Source organism: Rattus rattus, chromosome 16, assembly GCF_011064425.1.
Source record: "Rattus rattus isolate New Zealand chromosome 16, Rrattus_CSIRO_v1, whole genome shotgun sequence".
Taxonomy (NCBI): Eukaryota; Metazoa; Chordata; class Mammalia; order Rodentia; family Muridae; genus Rattus; species Rattus rattus.
In genome coordinates, this window is record NC_046169.1 from 29,772,834 (window position 1) to 29,788,770 (window position 15,937).

Genomic DNA, 15,937 nt, shown 5'->3' on the forward strand with positions numbered 1-15,937 from the left:
TTTTTTTGGAGCTGGGGACCGAACCCAGGGCCTTGCGCTTGCTAGGCAAGCGCTCTACCACTGAGCTAAATCCCCAACCCTCCGCCTTCTGTTTTGAGACAGGGTCTCTCACTGAACTTGGAGCTCACTGATTCTGGCTGGTCAGTGAACTCCAGGATCCACCTGACTCTGACACGCACACCCTACCCCCTGGGAGTCATAGACGAGTTCATTCTGTCCGGCTTTTGTGGGTTCTGGAGGTTTGACTCAAATCCCCCATGCTCACACAGCGAGTTCTCTGCCCATTGAGCCATTCGTTTTCCCTAGACCGTGTGTGTGTGGGTGTGTGTGTGTGTGTGTGCGTGTGCGTGTGTGTGTGTGTGTGGAGTGTGGGGATTAGAGGCCTAAGTCACCACACCTGGCTCAATTTTTGTTCATTGCTAAATCCCAAACACGAGGAACAGGGTCAAGCCTACAGCAGATGTCAAGCATTCCTTGCACGAGAAGAAGCTCCAACATTGCAGGAAATCACTATAAAACCAGGCTCTCTCGGGGTCGTGCAGCCCTAGGAACACAGCTGAACCCCTCGCCCTGATGCTTTCTGTTGCCCCGCAGGTGTGGCCTTACCCGGCTGTCAGTGATGGCCTTGCCCCGGTGAGCCAAAGCCTGCCCCTGTCACCCGCCGGCCGGCCGCCAGCCAGCAGGATGAGGCTGTGGAAGGCGGTAGTGGTGACGCTGGCCTTCGTGAGCATGGACGTCGGCGTGACCACGGCCATCTATGCCTTCAGCCACCTGGACCGCAGCCTGCTGGAGGACATCCGACACTTTAACATCTTCGACTCGGTGCTGGACCTCTGGGCTGCCTGCCTGTACCGCAGCTGCCTGCTGCTGGGGGCTACCATCGGTGTGGCCAAGAACAGCGCTCTGGGGCCACGGCGCCTGCGGGCCTCGTGGCTCGTCATCACCCTCGTGTGCCTCTTTGTGGGCATCTATGCCATGGCCAAACTGCTACTCTTCTCAGAGGTGCGCAGGCCCATCCGGGACCCATGGTTCTGGGCGCTCTTCGTATGGACCTACATCTCGCTGGCTGCCTCCTTCCTGCTGTGGGGGCTGCTGGCCACTGTGCGGCCGGACGCGGAGGCCCTGGAGCCGGGGAACGAGGGCTTCCACGGGGAGGGTGGGGCCCCTGCTGAGCAGGCATCAGGGGCCACGCTGCAGAAGCTGCTGTCCTACACAAAGCCTGATGTGGCCTTCCTAGTAGCTGCCTCTTTCTTCCTCATCGTAGCGGCTCTGGGTAAGTGGGGTCTTGGGTCTGACCATGCTGGGCCTTGGTCTCCAGGGACGCACTGCAGGCTGCTTAGCAACCTCTTCGCTCTCAAACGTGTAGCTATTTACTTAGGTGGTTTACACCACCCCGAGACCCAGAAGGAACGGTACGGTGTCTTCTCTTGTCATCTCAGCATTTGAGAGGCTGAGGCAGGAGGATTGTTGAGAGTTTGTGGTCAGTCTAGGCAGAGTAGGCCTCTGTGTCAAAAATACAAAGAAAAGGGCTGGAGAGATGGCTCAGAGGTTAAGAACACCGACTGCTCTTCCAGAGGTCCTGAGTTCAATTCCCAGTAACCACATGGTGGCTCACAACCATCTGTAATGAGATCTGATGGCCTCTTCTGGTGTGTCTGAAGACAGCGACAGTGTACTCATAGATAAGATAAATAAATCTTTTTTAAGAATATAAAGAAGGAGGGTTGGGGATTTAGTTGACATTTAGCCCTGGGTTTGGTCCCCAGCTCCGAAAACAAGAAAAGGAAAGAAGATGTGGAAAGGCAAAAGTTTAGCTAATTCTACCCGATTGCCCGCATTGTGGGGCCCAGGGTTATAGACTTCATGTGGGCCGGAGACCTGTTTATTCCCTCATCTCATGTGCACGCACACGTATCTGGGTTCTTGTGTGTACACAGAAGTCAGCGCGTGTATCTTCCACCTTATTTCTGAGACAGGATCTCTCGGTGAACCTGGAGCTCACTGATTGGCTAGAGGAGCTGTCAGTCTGCCCAGGATTCTCCTGTCTCCACCTCCTCAGCGGTGGGATTAGCACGTGGGGAGCCATCTCCCCGGCCAGCCCTTGCCCTCTCTCTCTGGTGTTTCCCAGCGTAGCTCCCAGCATATCACCCCTCACCTGTGTATTCTGTTGGCATTCTTGTTTGTTTTTCCAACGTCTCCTGGACATCCGCCCCCCCAACATTATTTTCTTTGGCTGCGTAGAATTCTACTGTGTGCTGTAGCATACATCCTTCCCCGTCTGTCTCCTGCTGTATGAGCTCGTCTTGGGTGAGCTGAAGGGTGAAGTGTGTCTTGGTTTGAAAGTTGAGTGTCTGGCGCTGTAGATCATGGGCAGGAAGATGCTATTGGAAGGTTGAGACTCCATAGCTTCTCCCACTGGCAGGGCCGGGGATCTCAATGAACTGTGTGACCTGGGGTAAGTCTATCAACCTTACTGAACTGTACCTCTCTCTTCGGGGGAATGGCTAGCATAGGGCTTGGTATGCAGAATTCACAGGGACAGAACCTGGGGGCAGTGACACAGAGTATTCTCAAAGAAGGGTCAGTGAACCTGACCTGGCAGATGCTACCACCTTTCCCTTCAAGCTCCCTCTTCCCCCCAGGCTCTCCCTCACACCCTCCCGTCCCCTCAGTTCCTCCCTTTAGAGTCCGTGTGATATGAGGCAGCTACTCAGCCTCTGCTTGTTGGTCTCTGTGTGTGGAAAGCAGGGGTACAGTCCCCACTTCAATCGGCTGTGTGTCGCTGTGACAGAATGCCCAGGACAACAGCTTGAAAGGGGAGAAAGGTTAGCTTGGCTCGTGGGATCCGGTTCCAGCTACGGTTGTCTGCGTTCATGGATGCCGGGCCTACAGTGAGCTGAACATCATGGCCAGAGTGTAGTGGAGCAGGGCTGCTCAATTCATGGTGGCCAGGAAGAAGAGGCACAGGTAGATGAAGGGGGACAGAGAAAGGCACACCCGCCATGACTAAGCCCAGCCTCCTAATGTTTGCACCAAGTCCCAGAAGGGAGCCATCCTCCATCACACAAGATTTTGAGGGGATGTAAAGTTTATTTTTTTTTTTTTTTTTTTTTTTTTTTTTTTTTTTTTTTTTTGAACCCAGGGGATGTAGGCAAGCGCTCTACGCTGAGCTAAATCCCCAACCGGGATGTAAAAGTTTAAATCACGGTCACCATGGTGCTGAGGGACAGGGTGGGCCAGTGAGCTAAAAAGATAAAACGTCTCCGATAAATCTTGGCCCATCCCGGGGAGCACGTTAGCCTTGAGCAGCTGTGAACTCCAGGCTGACCCTTTCAGTCTAACCAGGTCCCTGCTTGGGTAGCCATCTTGGATTTATCTGACTGACCTTTGTATGCACCTCAGCCGTTGTGTTGGTGATATTGCCAGGTGTGACTCACCAGGATGCTGATCGCTGGCACCGGATGTCACTCCATGACCTTGTCACTATGCCTGTGGTGGCCCTATGTTGCTGTGGCATTGCCCAGGGAGCACAGATGTACTACAATGCCTCTGAGTTCCGGCAGCCCTCAGGGCTACATCAGGCCAAGGGCCTAGCAAGCTAAGCCTCTGTTTCTTACCCTGCAGGGGACTGTGGAGCTTGTGAGTGCTAAGAGAGGCAAGCAGGGCGCCCAGCATGGGTGCAGAGCAGGGGTGAGGCACCGTGACCTCTCTTCAGTCCACAGGCATTCACCTGTGCCGACCCTTGTCTGTGCCCCCGTGACCTAAATTCAGAAAAGCCACTGAGTGAGGAAGTGCCTTAACGATCTGGCACCACCCCCACCGTGTGTGTGTGTGTGTGTGTGTGTGTGTGTGTGTGTGTGTGTGTGTGTGTGTTTATCTGAGACAGGTTCTCACTATATAACCCTTTCTGCCCTAGAACTCTCTCTGTAGACCAGGCTGGCTTTGAACTCACAGAGCTGGAGATCCACCTGCCTCCGCCTCCAGAATGCTGAGATTCAAGGTGCCCCAGGCATCAGCATTGTCTTTTATTGTAAAGATTCTTTTTAATTTTATTTTCTGAGACAGGGATTTTGTTTTTATATAGCCCTGGCTTTCCCAGAAGGATCTTTTTTTTATCGAACCCAGGGCCTTGTGTTTGCTAGGCAAGTGCTCTACCACTGAGCCAAATCCCCAACATCGTTTTTAAAATCACATTTTAAATTTATTTATTCATTTGGGGAAGGGGCTGGTTGAGCAGATGCCGTGCCCTGTACGTGGCCCTCAGAGGATGACTTAAGAGAGTCGGTCCCCTCCTTCCACCATGTAGGTCCCAGCATGGAACCCGAGTTGTCAGGCTCGGTGGCTAGAGCTTTACCCACTGAGCCATCTCACCAGCTCAGGATTCTTTTCGGTTTCCCATTTTATGTTTGTGTGTGTATGTATGTACCCGGCCCTTGTGTGGACGTGTGCAGAGGCCAGAAGCTGATGTCAGCTGTCTTCCTCGGTCACCTCCACCTTGTCTTTTGAGGCAGGGTCTCTCACTGAACCCGGAGCTCATTAATTCAATGGGCTGGCTGGCCAGTGCCCGTCCCAGAATCAGCCTGTCTCGGCCTCCCCAGCGTGGAGTTAGAGGCACCATGCCACCACCCTGAACTGTTCACGCGGGGGCCAGGGATCTGAACTCAAGCTTGCACAGCAAGCACAGTCCCATCTTCTTAGCTCCTGGTTATTTGTGGTTTTGCCTTCAGATGACCTCACGTAACCCAGGCTGGCCTTGAACGCCCCATCTCCCTGCCTCTACCTCCCAAGTGAGATGATAGGCAAGCGCCACACCACACATGGCTGGCTTTTGCTATTGGAGACAGGGTCTTATAGCACTGAAGGTGACCCCCTCAACTTGAAATCCTCCTGCCTCAGCTCCTAGGCAGTGTAAAGCAGGATTCTTTCATTGAGTTTCTTGGCATCCTGACTGTATAGAAACGTGGGCAAGCTCAGAGCTCCAGTCTCCTACTCTGTGGAAAGAAGTCATTTCCACAAATAGCAAGAACAAAAATACCAAGCCCGTAAGAACACCGGGTGACATTTGGGACTTGGAGGAGATAAAGGAACAGATGTCTGAGGTAAGATGTGTTCTAGGCAGAGGGGTCAGCTGTGCACAGGTCCTGAGGCAGGAGGAACCTTGTTGTTTAAGAGGCACTGAGGCTAGCGAGGCAGGGTGAGTGAGGTGATGCAGAAGTCCCGTGCCTTCCTGCGTGGTTTGTCATGAGCCTTTGCAAGGACCTTGGCTCTGACCCTGAGAACGCTGGGAGCGAACAGGCTGTGTTGAGCTGTGATGGCCAAGATCTGAGTTGTGTTCAAAAGTGGAGAGCAGCCCCTGAGACAGTCCAGGCGAGATGGGTGACTTAGAGCAGGCGAACTACTGAGGCAGCAGCAGGGGTCAGAGTTAGGAAATTCTCCTGAAGCCTAGTGTAGAATTTGGAGTGCTTACAGATTCCTCAGAAGAGTTTGCCCTCTACCCCCAGCACCCAAGACCACACAGATCATCATAATCAGAATTCCACAAGGTTTTCTTCCCTGTGGGTAAACTGAGGCAGAGTTTCAGCTCAGGTAAAAGCCATCTGTATGTAGCTGGAAACCCCATCTGGCCAGAGTTAGCTGTTCCTGCTCTGCTCCTCGTCCGGCAGAGGGCGCCATTTCCCCACGGAAGGCCAGAGTGCAAGCCGATGTGTACGCAGAACCTGTGTCCGGCCTCAAGGCCAGCTCAGCCTAAGCGAATTGCAGCAGTGAGGACGACCTGGAGAGACAGAGACCCAACTTTAAGGGGCCATGCTTCCGCACTGACCGTTTTGTGAGAATGGGCGTTGCAGAATCCTGGCTTTGGAGCACGGGAGGGCTAGCGCGCCGCCCAGGGCCAGGACTTAGCTTATCCCCAGCGCAGGAGAGCAAAGGGACTGCTAGGGTTGGTGTCTGGTGAGGGTTGGTGTCTGCATCCAAGAGAGCATAGCAGGGTCCTCAGAGAAGAGGAAGTGTGCCCACCCCTCCCAAAGCTCATCCCACACCTCCCCAAGGCAGCTTCAGGAAAAGAAGGGCAGGGCTTCTGAGTGAAACACACCTCAAAGCCCCACCTCCTACATAGGAGATCTCCTACCTGTATGAACTTGTGTTGAATCTCAGCCATTCCTCTTCCTTGCTCCGTGACCCACTGAGTCAGCAGGGCGAAGACATAGGAAGGCTGTGGATGAGAAATCACCCTGCCAGCCATAGAGCGTCACCCCTCAGAGGGGTGGGACCAGCACAGCCTGGAGCTAAACTAGCAAAGTCTTCCTGGTTCTGGAAGGTGAACTCCACACCTGAAAGAAGGAAGTGACCTCTGGCATTCCCTCAGCTGAACTTTGTGGCCTACGTGGAATGGGTGATGTCCAGACCCGTAACAGGCCCTACTCTGGAGGGAATGAGGTGGCTTCGAATGCTTGCCGCCCAGGTGTCCTCAGTGTCAGCCCAGGCTGTGGACATGTGTCACGTTACGGGTTCTCTGAAGGGAGGTGCATTCCTTTTCTTCTCTGGGTTGACCTTGACTCATAACCCATCTTGGAGGGCAAGTCATGGCTTAGGCATGAGATGGTAGGTTACATGGCATCCACCCTGGAAGCAGAGATAAATGCTGGTGCTAAGCTTGCTTTCCCTGTTTTATTCGGTCAGGGACCCCAGCCCATGAAATACTGTAGCCCACGTTTATGATATGGCCACCAGTCTAGAAACTCCCTACAGCCATGCCCAGAGGTTTGTTTCCAGAAGGTTGACAGTTTAACCACAGCAGGGGCGAGCAGGCATCGAAGAACAGGCCTCGGGTTGGGTGAGCAGAGAAGGGCGGCTGTGGGCTCCCCGTGCTGAGCCTGCCCTGTCTCCCCCACAGGTGAGACCTTCCTGCCCTACTACACTGGCCGGGCCATCGACAGCATCGTCATCCAGAAAAGCATGGACCAGTTCACCACGGCCGTTGTCGTCGTCTGCCTGCTGGCCATCGGCAGGTAGCCACCCAACCCATACATGGCACTCCTGCAGGAGGGGAGGGCAGGAGGGTGCAGGACCGGCCCAGCACCGCGGCAACCTCCCAAACTGACTTGGAACCCTTTGGTTGGGCCACATCCTAGAGCCATACCCTCTTGTCTCTGAAAATGTCTCCTGTCCCTGGCTGGTTTGTGAATATATAGCCCAAAGGACTGGCTTTCTATACTGTTCTAGAAGGGTCTGGCTGACAGTGTTGAGTCCCTTACCCCTGGGGAGTCTAGACCCAGATGCCATCCCTACAGAGTGGCCTGTCCTCTGTCCCTGGGGAGGAAGGGGGCTGTTGGTGGGTGGCGCTGCCTGCCGGAAGGACACCGGCTATACCGTCTCTCATCTGCAATCAGCTCATTGGCCGCAGGTATTCGGGGCGGCATTTTCACCCTCGTATTTGCCAGACTGAACATTCGCCTTCGCAACTGTCTCTTCCGCTCCCTGGTGTCACAGGAGACGAGCTTCTTTGACGAGAATCGCACAGGTTGGTCCCTCCTGGGGACTTAGGGTGTCCAGGGTGAGCTAGCTTCCTGTGGGGCCCTGACAGCAGCCTGGCTTACCACACCAGCACGTCGTCCTGTGGTCCAGTTCAGGGGTGGATCCCTGGGACACCAAGCTGCCTGGTGACATTTTTGGTGTGAGTTGGGAACACCACGGGACCCTGGCCGGGCCTCTTGAAGTTCTCTGCAGTGACCAAAGCCTCTCTTGTCTTGTGAAAACCCAGGGGCCAGTGCTGCCCAAGGGTGAGGCCCATAGAGGCCCAGTTCCTGTGGACCAAGTGATGGGAGAGGCAGCAGGGAGAGAATAGCATGTCCACCAAGGTCCCAAGCACTTGGGCCAGTCCACACCTGTCCCACCCCTCCCCCACAGGGACTATTTCCCTCCTGTAGTAGCTGCCCCAATGGCCATTGCAAGGCATTTGGTCCAGTATCCCACAGTGTGTGAGAAACACTGCTATGTGTTCCTCTCTGAGCTCAGGTGGCTGTTGGGTGGGTGTGGGGGTGTTTACCCACTCTGCAGTGACGGCTAGCGGAGAGAAGTTTGAAATCCGGCTGCGGTGGGTACATGTGTGCTATATCACACTGGCCTTCCCCCACCGCTGACCTCCAGCCACTGTTTCCACTTGGTGGACAGGCAGACACCTCACACGATATGCTGGAACCATGTATGGGACACACCTGTGACCCTGTCAAGGCTACCCTGGCCTCAAACAAAACAAAGGGAAAAAATGGTACCAGAGGTGGGGCTGGCTCCCTAGTCTTCCAGAAGTGACCCCCATCATTCTCATATAGCATAGTGGGGGAGAGGGCTGACTCCTGTTCTCCATCTCAGAAGCCCCTTAGCATCCCCTCCGCCCACCCTGGCAGCTCTGGGCATCCTTGCCACAGAGGGCTGAGTGCCTGTGTTCCAGGGGACCTCATCTCCCGCCTCACCTCTGACACCACCATGGTCAGCGACCTGGTCTCCCAGAACATCAACATCTTCCTGAGGAACACGGTCAAGGTCACGGGCGTGGTGGTCTTCATGTTCAGCCTCTCCTGGCAGCTCTCCCTGGTCACCTTCATGGGCTTCCCCATCATCATGATGGTGTCCAACATCTACGGCAAGTACTACAAGGTAGGCAGCGTCCAGTCCCCAGGCAGTGCCTCTGTCTGCTTCGAGAGTCTCGGAGGCTCTACGAGGCTTTCTGAGGTCAGTCATTGTCTTCACTGGGTGTTTCCTGAGCACCTACTGTGCCCAGCACTGGGAAGCAAGGAAGTAGGCCGCAAGTGACACGGTGGTCACCCCATAATTCACGTAAGGCTGAGGGCTGCCCCTGCAAGTTCGCATCCACCTGAGCCAGAGAGGAGGCCCCGGTAGGTACCAAGGACAAGCACAAAGTAAAGCCATGAGTGTAGGTTGTCTAGCAGGACCTGAGGAAGGTGGGCTCTCTCAGGACTGTGTGTTCTGAGTAGAGGGTACTGCACAAAAGTTCTGAGGTAGGAATGTGCCTGGTGGGTCTGAGAAACCGGCAGGTGGCTGTTGGGGTAGGTGATGGGAGACAGGGAAGTGGCAGGTGACGAGGGCAGGGTTTGACCCTCTAGTTTCGAGGGGATGGTGACTTGGGCCTTGCCTGTGATGTACGGGGAGGCAGCCTGAGGTCCCTTCGCCATTGCCTGCTAACTGGACTCACACTTCCTGGAGCCCCAGAACTGAATTCAGACACGCAAGTCTGGGCCCCACGACAGGCTCAGGCATCCCCAGCGAGGGGACTCAAGCGAGCTCCCAGCGCTGCTGGGTGGGTCTCTCTTCCTAGCTGTAGGACCCTCCTCTCTGGTAAAACAGCTTCCCTTCCTCCTCCAGCAAAAGGCCACCACCCCTAAGCCCTGAACACGGATTCTACCCTAGCTCCCCGCTGAGGGGGAAAGTACAGGGTTGGCATGGAGCCTGTTCCCTGCCCACCTCCACCCTGCCCCCACCTTCCTTCTCCCTGGCCTCTACCTCTGCCCGCCTCAGGCTCCACCTCTAAGTGGGTGGAACCTTGAGGAAATGAATTTAGGGTCTGCCACCTTTACAAGCCACACATACCACCCGCAGCCAGATGTGACCTGGGCTGCTGGAGGGCCCAAGGAGTAACGGCTGGGCAAACCTGGTGACCTGAGTGCAATCCCCAGAATCCACGGAAAGGTGGAGGGGTATACTCAACCCATAAAGGTAACTCACGCAGGGGACTTCTGCCTGTGTCCCTGCCGCAGTAATTAAAGGAAAACACACACACACACACACACACACACACACACACAGGAAATCATGCACATGCACACACACACACACAGACACACACACACACACACACACACACACACGCACACACACACACACACACACACACACACACACACACACACACACACACCAGACATGACTTGGGACCCCACCTGGTGCCTCCCAGGTGCAGTATGTATGCCTTTTCTCTTTTCTGCTCCCTGTGACCAAGGGTGACATTCAGGTCACGAAGCCAGCCCTATAGGAAGGGACGGCACTCCTGCCTGCCTGGGGAAGCTGTTGTGTTAATTACCACAGTGCAGGCCGATGCAGACCCTGCTTCCCCTCCGAAGCTGCCTCCTCTCCATGTGAGCAGATTTCCCAGCCTGTGGTGGCCATGACACATGTCTGGAATCGCACATTCTCTCTCACCTAGGATGTGCAGATAATAAACTCTGCCCCTTCGTGCTCAGTGTTTCTTACGTTGTGTACGGCCTGAGCAACATCCGGGGACTTCCGTTCTTGGGCAAGCACAGGGTCAGGTGTGGAGGCTCCTTTTCTGGAGCTGAGGTCAGAGTGTGGTCGGTGGCCTCCGTGTCAGCGGGGCCTGCTTCCCGGTGCTGGGCACTGAGTGACCTGAGGTCTCCCAGCCCTCAGGAGCTGCATGGGTTCGTTCTCTTGAGTCTGTCTCATCAGTTAGGAGCAGAGGGGGCTGGGGTGGACAGAACGGGATGGAGGTGGGCTCAGAAGGAGAGTGAAGCTGTCCTGCCCGTCCCTGTGCACAGAGGCTCTCCAAGGAGGTCCAGAGTGCCCTGGCCAGAGCCAGCACCACAGCCGAGGAGACCATCAGCGCCATGAAGACGGTCCGAAGCTTTGCCAATGAGGAAGAGGAGGCAGAGGTGTTCCTGCGGAAGCTTCAGCAGGTCTACAAGCTGAACAGGAAGGAGGCCGCAGCCTACATGTCCTACGTCTGGGGCAGTGGGGTATGTGTGGTCAGACCCCAGGGGTGAGTGGATGGGCACCCAGATAGGGATCCCTTGCTTGGGTGACAGTCCAGGTCCCCACATATGGGTGTCAAGCCATCAGAGTCTTTCCTGGAAAGACCACAGTGCCCTTCCTTCAGAGGCCTTTGTCCCCTTCAGAGCAGGTAGGAGCTTGTATCTGAGGCTGACTAGGTTCCAGCCTAGGCCACAGCCCCTCCCTAGAGAATGGAGAGAACTGGGTTTGTCCCTGTCCCAATAGTCTGGGAGGTAGGAGCTAGGCTGGCCTGGGAGAGGTGGTGGGGTAGGGAGATAGAGAGTTTCATGGGAGGAAGTAACTAGAGGGTACAGGGGAGCCAGGAGGCGAGGACTGCTCACTACCGGAGACACTACCTCCTAAAAATGCCCGCAAGCCTCTGTCAGCTCATCCGAAGCTGGGCACCTTCTGCCATGCCCAAGGACACTTGTCCAGATGCTGACTTCGCTCTAGCTTGGGGTGGGTTGTCTCTCAGACTGCCCCCTAAAACATCAGGGGATCCCCCAAGATATTGCCCTTCTTCAGGAGCCTACTTAAAGGAACAAAAGGGCCTCACTCTCCTGCCCTGACTGCCCTGCTGCTGTGTGACTTCCTGGATCCCCAACCTCTCCGAGCCATGAGATGAGAAGGAATAGCCCTGCCTGGCCCAGCAGAGGAACTTGAAGGTGGCATGTGCCAGCCAGGGCCTTACAAAGAGAGCCTTGTTCTGCTGCCAAGCCTACAGCCTGCTCCAGCTAGGGGCCTTTGTAGGGAGCTGCTGGGGGAGGGGTGTGAGTGACAGACAGGGCCAAGAAGTTTCCGTTGGCAGCAGGGTGTTGAGAGCTTCTAAAGCTGCCCTCCAGCACCCAGTGAGATGGTTTAGTGGGAAAAGACCCTGTCACCAAGCCCAGTGATCTGAGGTCCTCTCCTCAAGCTACTCTCCTGTTTCCCTGGTCTTACTAACGGGAACAGAGTTGGGGGACAGAGTAGAGGGCAGGTCTGGCTCAGGCCTGGAAGCTTAAACCACGCCCTTGTCCTTCCGTGCAGCTCACACTCCTGGTGGTCCAGGTCAGTATCCTCTACTACGGGGGCCACCTCGTCATCTCGGGGCAGATGAGCAGCGGCAACCTCATCGCCTTCATCATCTATGAGTTTGTCCTGGGAGACTGCATGGAGGTGAGGGGCAGCCGTGGGAGGGGCCAGGGGTATGCAGGTGAGAGCAGCTTCCGGTTTGTGTTGGTGGGTAGGTTTTAGCCAAACAGAGTGCATGCAAGATTGCATTAAGTCCTCAGAACTCAAATACAATACCTCTAAGAGAACATCGCCAGAGAAGCAACCTCTGAACTGGAACAAACAGGGAGCTGTTGGGACACTTACAGGCGCACTGCGTGTGTGCTGTGTGCTCCCAGTCCTCACGGCAACCGTGTGCTATCGAGGTGTTAACTCGGGTCCCCAAGGCGGACATAACTATAACAGCACCTCAAGGGCTGCACACAGAGCCAGGAAGGCATCTACCACCCATATGCTGTCCCCACTTCCCTCTGCGTGAGGTGGGGCAAAACATTTGCACTCTTGTTTCTGAGAGAAGCCTCCTCCTCATTGCTTAAAAGCACTGAGGACAGCTACTGTTTTGGTTCATGTTTATATGGGGTGCGTTTGTAGCCACAGAGAATGTATACAGAGTAGCCATTAAGACCCATTTTAAAGATTAAATTAGGGCTGAGGTTGGCTCCCTTCGCAGAGCGCTTGCCGAGCATGCGTGAATCCCAGCGCGATGAGGCAGGCCGCTGTGGGCCACCACAGCACTTGAGAGGTGAAGCAGGAGGGTGGGCCTGGGGCCTTTGCCTTGGCTGGAGACAGAGCGGGGAACTAACAGCTGGCAGCTGGGCCTCAAGTCAGAGTCCCCAACACTGCAACTGGGATGTCTCCAAGGCTCTGTGCTGTCCCCAGAAGGAGGGGACCTGTGCTGACCACGTCATGATTGCCTTTTGTGGACTTCCCTCCCCTCCCAACGCCTGACTTGGTTCTAGACAGGCCTGGGTCCCTGTATCAGAACCAGAAGCAGGTGCAGCCTGTATTAGCCCCAGAAGCAGAGCTGGGTGGATCTGAGCTTTAGGTCAGCCTGGTCACATGGTAAAGCCCCGTCTCACAGGGCCATCTTCAGCTACATACCGAGTGGTGTGAAACAGTCCGGATGGGCTACTTGAGGCCAGAAAAACAATTGCTAGGTTGTCACACGCTTTTAATCCCAGCTCTCGGGAGGCAGAGGCCGGCAGATCTCTGGGAATTCAAGGCCAGCCTGCTTACATAGAGAGTTCCAGGACAGCCAGGGCTATGTTGTGAGACCCTGTCTTAAAAAAAGAGGGGCGGGCTTAGAACGTGCTGTGGCAGCCAGAGGGAAGACTGGGGGCCTGCTCTGCCTGCTTACCACACATCCCCTCTACATGGTCCAACCCTGGGCCCGGCTCCTAACGCCCAGTCACAGTGGCATCACGTCTTCCCAGCTCCTTTGTTTTCTTGATGGCCACTGTCTGCTGCACCAGCAGGTGGCATCTGGGGGCTCCCTGCATCTCCTCAAAGCTGCAGCTCCAACCCATGACCTCCCCACACCCCATCGGTGGTAGGTGTCAGGAGTGGGCTGTCAGTGGGACCAGGCTGTGTGTCTTCCCTGCAGTCCGTGGGCTCCGTCTATAGCGGCCTGATGCAGGGAGTGGGGGCCGCCGAGAAGGTGTTCGAGTTCATTGACCGGCAGCCAACCATGGTGCATGACGGAAGCTTGGCCCCTGACCATCTCGAGGGCAGGGTGGACTTTGAGAATGTAACCTTCACCTACCGCACTCGGCCCCACACACAGGTCCTACAGGTAAGAGCGGCTCAGGGCCTGCCAGAACCATCCTTCCCTCATACTGACCGTGTGGCCAGAAGCACTGGCAACGTAGTGGCTCCCGCTTCTGTTGGGGGAGAGAGAGCAACAGCCAAGCAGAGCCTCTCCCCAGAGGGGACCTTTAGTCAGGGAGCAGGACTGAGCAGGGGGCTCTCTACAGAAAACACTCCAGATCAAGGAGACTGTGACTATAAAGGAGCCACCAAGCCAGTCCTGGTAGCTCAGGGTTGTCATCCCAGCTACTGATGTGGCCCAGGGCAGGAAGACCACAAGTCCAAGGCCCCCCGCCCCTGCCCCCTTGGACTACGCAGCAGTGAGCGCCAGGCCAGCCAGTGGAAAGAAAGCTGAGCTATGTATCTCCCTTTGGGGAGTCTACAGCAGGAGGACTGTCACTTCTTAAAGGCTGGAGAGTAAGTTCTAGACAGGCCTGGGTCCCCGTGTAGGGGCTGTAGCTCAGTGGTTGAGCTCTTGGCCAGCATACACATGGTGCTGGGTTCAATCCCCAGTACCTCAGAAGAAGCACGTATGCCCACAGTGCCCCAGCCCTGGTATCTTAGGAAGACGGTTCAGAGGCCGGCAGCACCACACGGGGCAGGCAGGGGGATGTCCTCCACCTCTGAGACTCAAACATCTTGTGTCCCTCCCTACAGAATGTCTCCTTCAGCCTGTCCCCAGGCAAGGTGACGGCTCTGGTGGGGCCCTCGGGCAGTGGAAAGAGCTCCTGTGTGAACATCCTGGAGAACTTCTACCCTCTGCAGGGCGGCCGGGTGTTGCTGGACGGCGAGCCCATCGGCGCTTATGACCACAAGTACCTGCACCGCGTGGTGAGTGCCGCCCGCCGGTCCTCCCACCCCTCCCTGTCGTGTGAGCCATGGCACAGATAGAAAGAAGGATAGCTCTGTCACTGATGTGACCTCCCCTGCAGAGTGTTCTGACTCCACAAGCCACCCCATGCCCCCTCTCCTAGAGGTAAAGCCCCACCCCCGCCCCCGTGTGACAACCATTTCCTTGATTTGCAGTAATTTTACCCAAGGACATACTCAGACCTCCTGGCTCTGCTCCCTCCAGCCCGAGCTTCCTCCAGGCAGATTTAAAGTGACGAGGCCTCTCCTGTTCATGCAGGCACACAGAGGCCGTGGCTTCCTTCTTGTGTGATGTTTGCATCTGCAGACTTTGACTGAACAATAACTCTTACCTTGGGAGGGATCGTGTATGGAATGCCGTGGCAGCATTCACCCTTCTCATCCTCTCTTGCTCCTGCTTGCACTTAAATGTCCTTTTAAAAGCGCACACGCGCACACACACACACACACACACACACACACACACACACTAAAGGTGATTTAATTTTTTCTTTAAAAGAAAGAAAAAATTGATCCTGTGCTGACATACAAGCAGAGGGGCCTGTACAGGTGTCACTGTAGGTGTGTGTGCATGCGCACGTGCATGAGAGAGAGAGAGCGAGAGAGCGAGCACTATTGTACGCACATAAGCTAACGTGCACGTGAGCATTATCAGAGCGGATCTCAGGGCCTTCCGTGTCAGAGGAGTGATCGACCTCTGAGCTAACCCAGCTCTAGTCTCGGTGTGGCAGGACCCGCAGGCTGGAAAGTCCCCTGCACTGAATGTACGTGAGCAGAGATGGGTGGCAGAGAAGGGCCTGTCACACACTGGGCTGCAGGAAGAACCCTGGGCAGAGCTGCAAGATCTGAGCAGCTTAGACTCCCAGATGGCATCAGTCCTCCGTGTCAGTGTGAGGACGCAGCTTCCTGCGGGCTTTCCCACTTCCTGGTGGTGAAAGACATCAGGCCCCGCTCATCTGCTTATTAATCATCCAGCTTTCCTCTGGGGAATACTGTCTCCTTGACATTTTTAAAATTATTACAAGCACAAAACAGTCAAGTGCCACACTGTAGCCTTGATTTAGTGATTTTTCTATTGTCGTGACTTTTTTCATTTTCTGTGTGTGTACGTGTTCACATGTATGGCATGCATGTTTGTAGGTGTGCGTGCACAGGTGTGAGGGCGTGTGAAGAGAGGCCTAGAGTCACCCCAGATTACTCCCACCTCATAAATTGAGGCAGGACTCTCTGTGAAACCCATCACAACTGCTGTTCCTCTCAGTGGCCAGCTCTAGGGATCGTGCCCGTCCTCTGGAGTTAGAGGCAGGTCTCCATGCCTGCCCAGTACCCGTGTGGGCTTGGTGAGCTGGGCTTGGGTCCTCGTATTTGTTCAGCAAGTGCTTTACCGCCAGGCACCTCCCCAGCTGCTCGTGCA

The 15,937-nt window shown here is 55.4% G+C and overlaps 1 protein-coding gene across 1 annotated transcript in view; it reads left to right on the forward strand.

The window, feature by feature from the left end:
- The window catches only part of Abcb9 (ATP binding cassette subfamily B member 9), a 33,262-nt gene that overhangs the window by 4,961 nt on the left and 12,364 nt on the right, over positions 1–15,937 (forward strand). The window contains exons 2-9 of the mRNA XM_032886596.1: positions 595–1,273; positions 6,893–7,007; positions 7,389–7,519; positions 8,447–8,652; positions 10,566–10,763; positions 11,824–11,952; positions 13,451–13,639; positions 14,311–14,484. Coding sequence (XP_032742487.1) covers positions 685–1,273; positions 6,893–7,007; positions 7,389–7,519; positions 8,447–8,652; positions 10,566–10,763; positions 11,824–11,952; positions 13,451–13,639; positions 14,311–14,484 — 1,731 coding nt within the window. The 5' untranslated portion in view covers positions 595–684. The remainder of the gene's footprint in view (positions 1–594; positions 1,274–6,892; positions 7,008–7,388; positions 7,520–8,446; positions 8,653–10,565; positions 10,764–11,823; positions 11,953–13,450; positions 13,640–14,310; positions 14,485–15,937) is intronic.